Below are 1,036 nucleotides of genomic sequence, written 5' to 3'. Positions count from 1 at the left end.
AAAAAAACAAGACTTGGAACAATTTTATTATATAAGGTGGTGGTAATAAAAACATTAGGTTGTTCACGACACAAAAGAATGAATAGAGGCGGTCTTCTTTTTTAATTAAGGTTGTCTATTATATTTGAAGTTCTATGGCAATGAACAATACATTGGACAACATAAGAAGAGGAGCATATTTTGGGGTTCGGTCTTCCTGAAATGATAGGTTTCACATTCGTGCATTGGGAGGAAATAGGACCTTTTATTCCATTGTAAGTGAGGTCAATGTTGCTTACTTTTACATCGTCACATGGTAAGTGACGGCTGCAAATAAGTTTGATTGCCAGCAGAGTTGCAGAACTTCCTCTCATGTTCTTGAAGCTCATTGTACTAATCTTAATATTTGAAGGAATCTGAAAATTAAAATGAGACAACAAATGGTTTATTTGTGAAGTTATAATGAAAAAATGAATCAAAGGTTCGAGAATGCGATCCATACTTGCCGATTGCACTGATTCCACAGACAATACTTTTGGTCTATTGGAATAGGGTTGCTAACATTGACCATTATAATGTCCAAAAAGTGCATATTGGTGGCGGTGCCGCTAGCAGCAGAAGCTGGCCACGTTTTGATCCTAACACCATTAGTGGTGTTAATTAACGTGCAGTTCTTTACGATGACACCTTCAACAGGTTCTTCGTTAGTGTATCTTCCAAGACTTCCGATGCTTATTCCATGTCCTGGTCCGCACGTTACGTTGGTGACTTCAATTAGTTTGCTTCCATCTCCAAGAGAAATGCAATCATCTCCCGTTGCAATTTTGGACTTTGTGATTGTGATCATATTTGATCGACAGATGTGTATTCCATCAGTGTTGGGACTGTTTTCTGGTGCCATTATATTGATATTATGGAATGTGAGGTTGTTGCAGCTGAGAATGTTGATATGGAAGTTCTTGCTATCAAGTGATGTTATTCTCTTAACGGTTGAATTGGTGATGAAGTTGAACCTCAAACTCTAAACATTTTGTATAATCAAATAATATTTTGTGAG

At 37.1% G+C, this 1,036-nt stretch overlaps 1 protein-coding gene across 1 annotated transcript in view; it reads right to left on the bottom strand.

Annotated features, from left to right (window-relative positions):
• Positions 1–101: 101 nt before the first annotated feature.
• LOC111807032 (exopolygalacturonase-like) overlaps positions 102–1,036 on the bottom strand; it is a 9,051-nt gene continuing 8,116 nt past the window's right edge. Inside the window, exons 2-3 of the mRNA XM_023692600.1 lie at positions 482–1,000; positions 102–395 (exon numbers count right to left, since the gene is read on the bottom strand). Of these exons, the coding sequence (XP_023548368.1) occupies positions 102–395; positions 482–1,000 (813 nt within the window). The remainder of the gene's footprint in view (positions 396–481; positions 1,001–1,036) is intronic.

This window comes from Cucurbita pepo, chromosome LG12, assembly GCF_002806865.2.
Source record: "Cucurbita pepo subsp. pepo cultivar mu-cu-16 chromosome LG12, ASM280686v2, whole genome shotgun sequence".
Classification (NCBI taxonomy): domain Eukaryota; kingdom Viridiplantae; phylum Streptophyta; class Magnoliopsida; order Cucurbitales; family Cucurbitaceae; genus Cucurbita; species Cucurbita pepo.
Note: the sequence above shows the minus strand (reverse complement) of the source record. Positions and strands in the feature narration are given on the sequence as shown.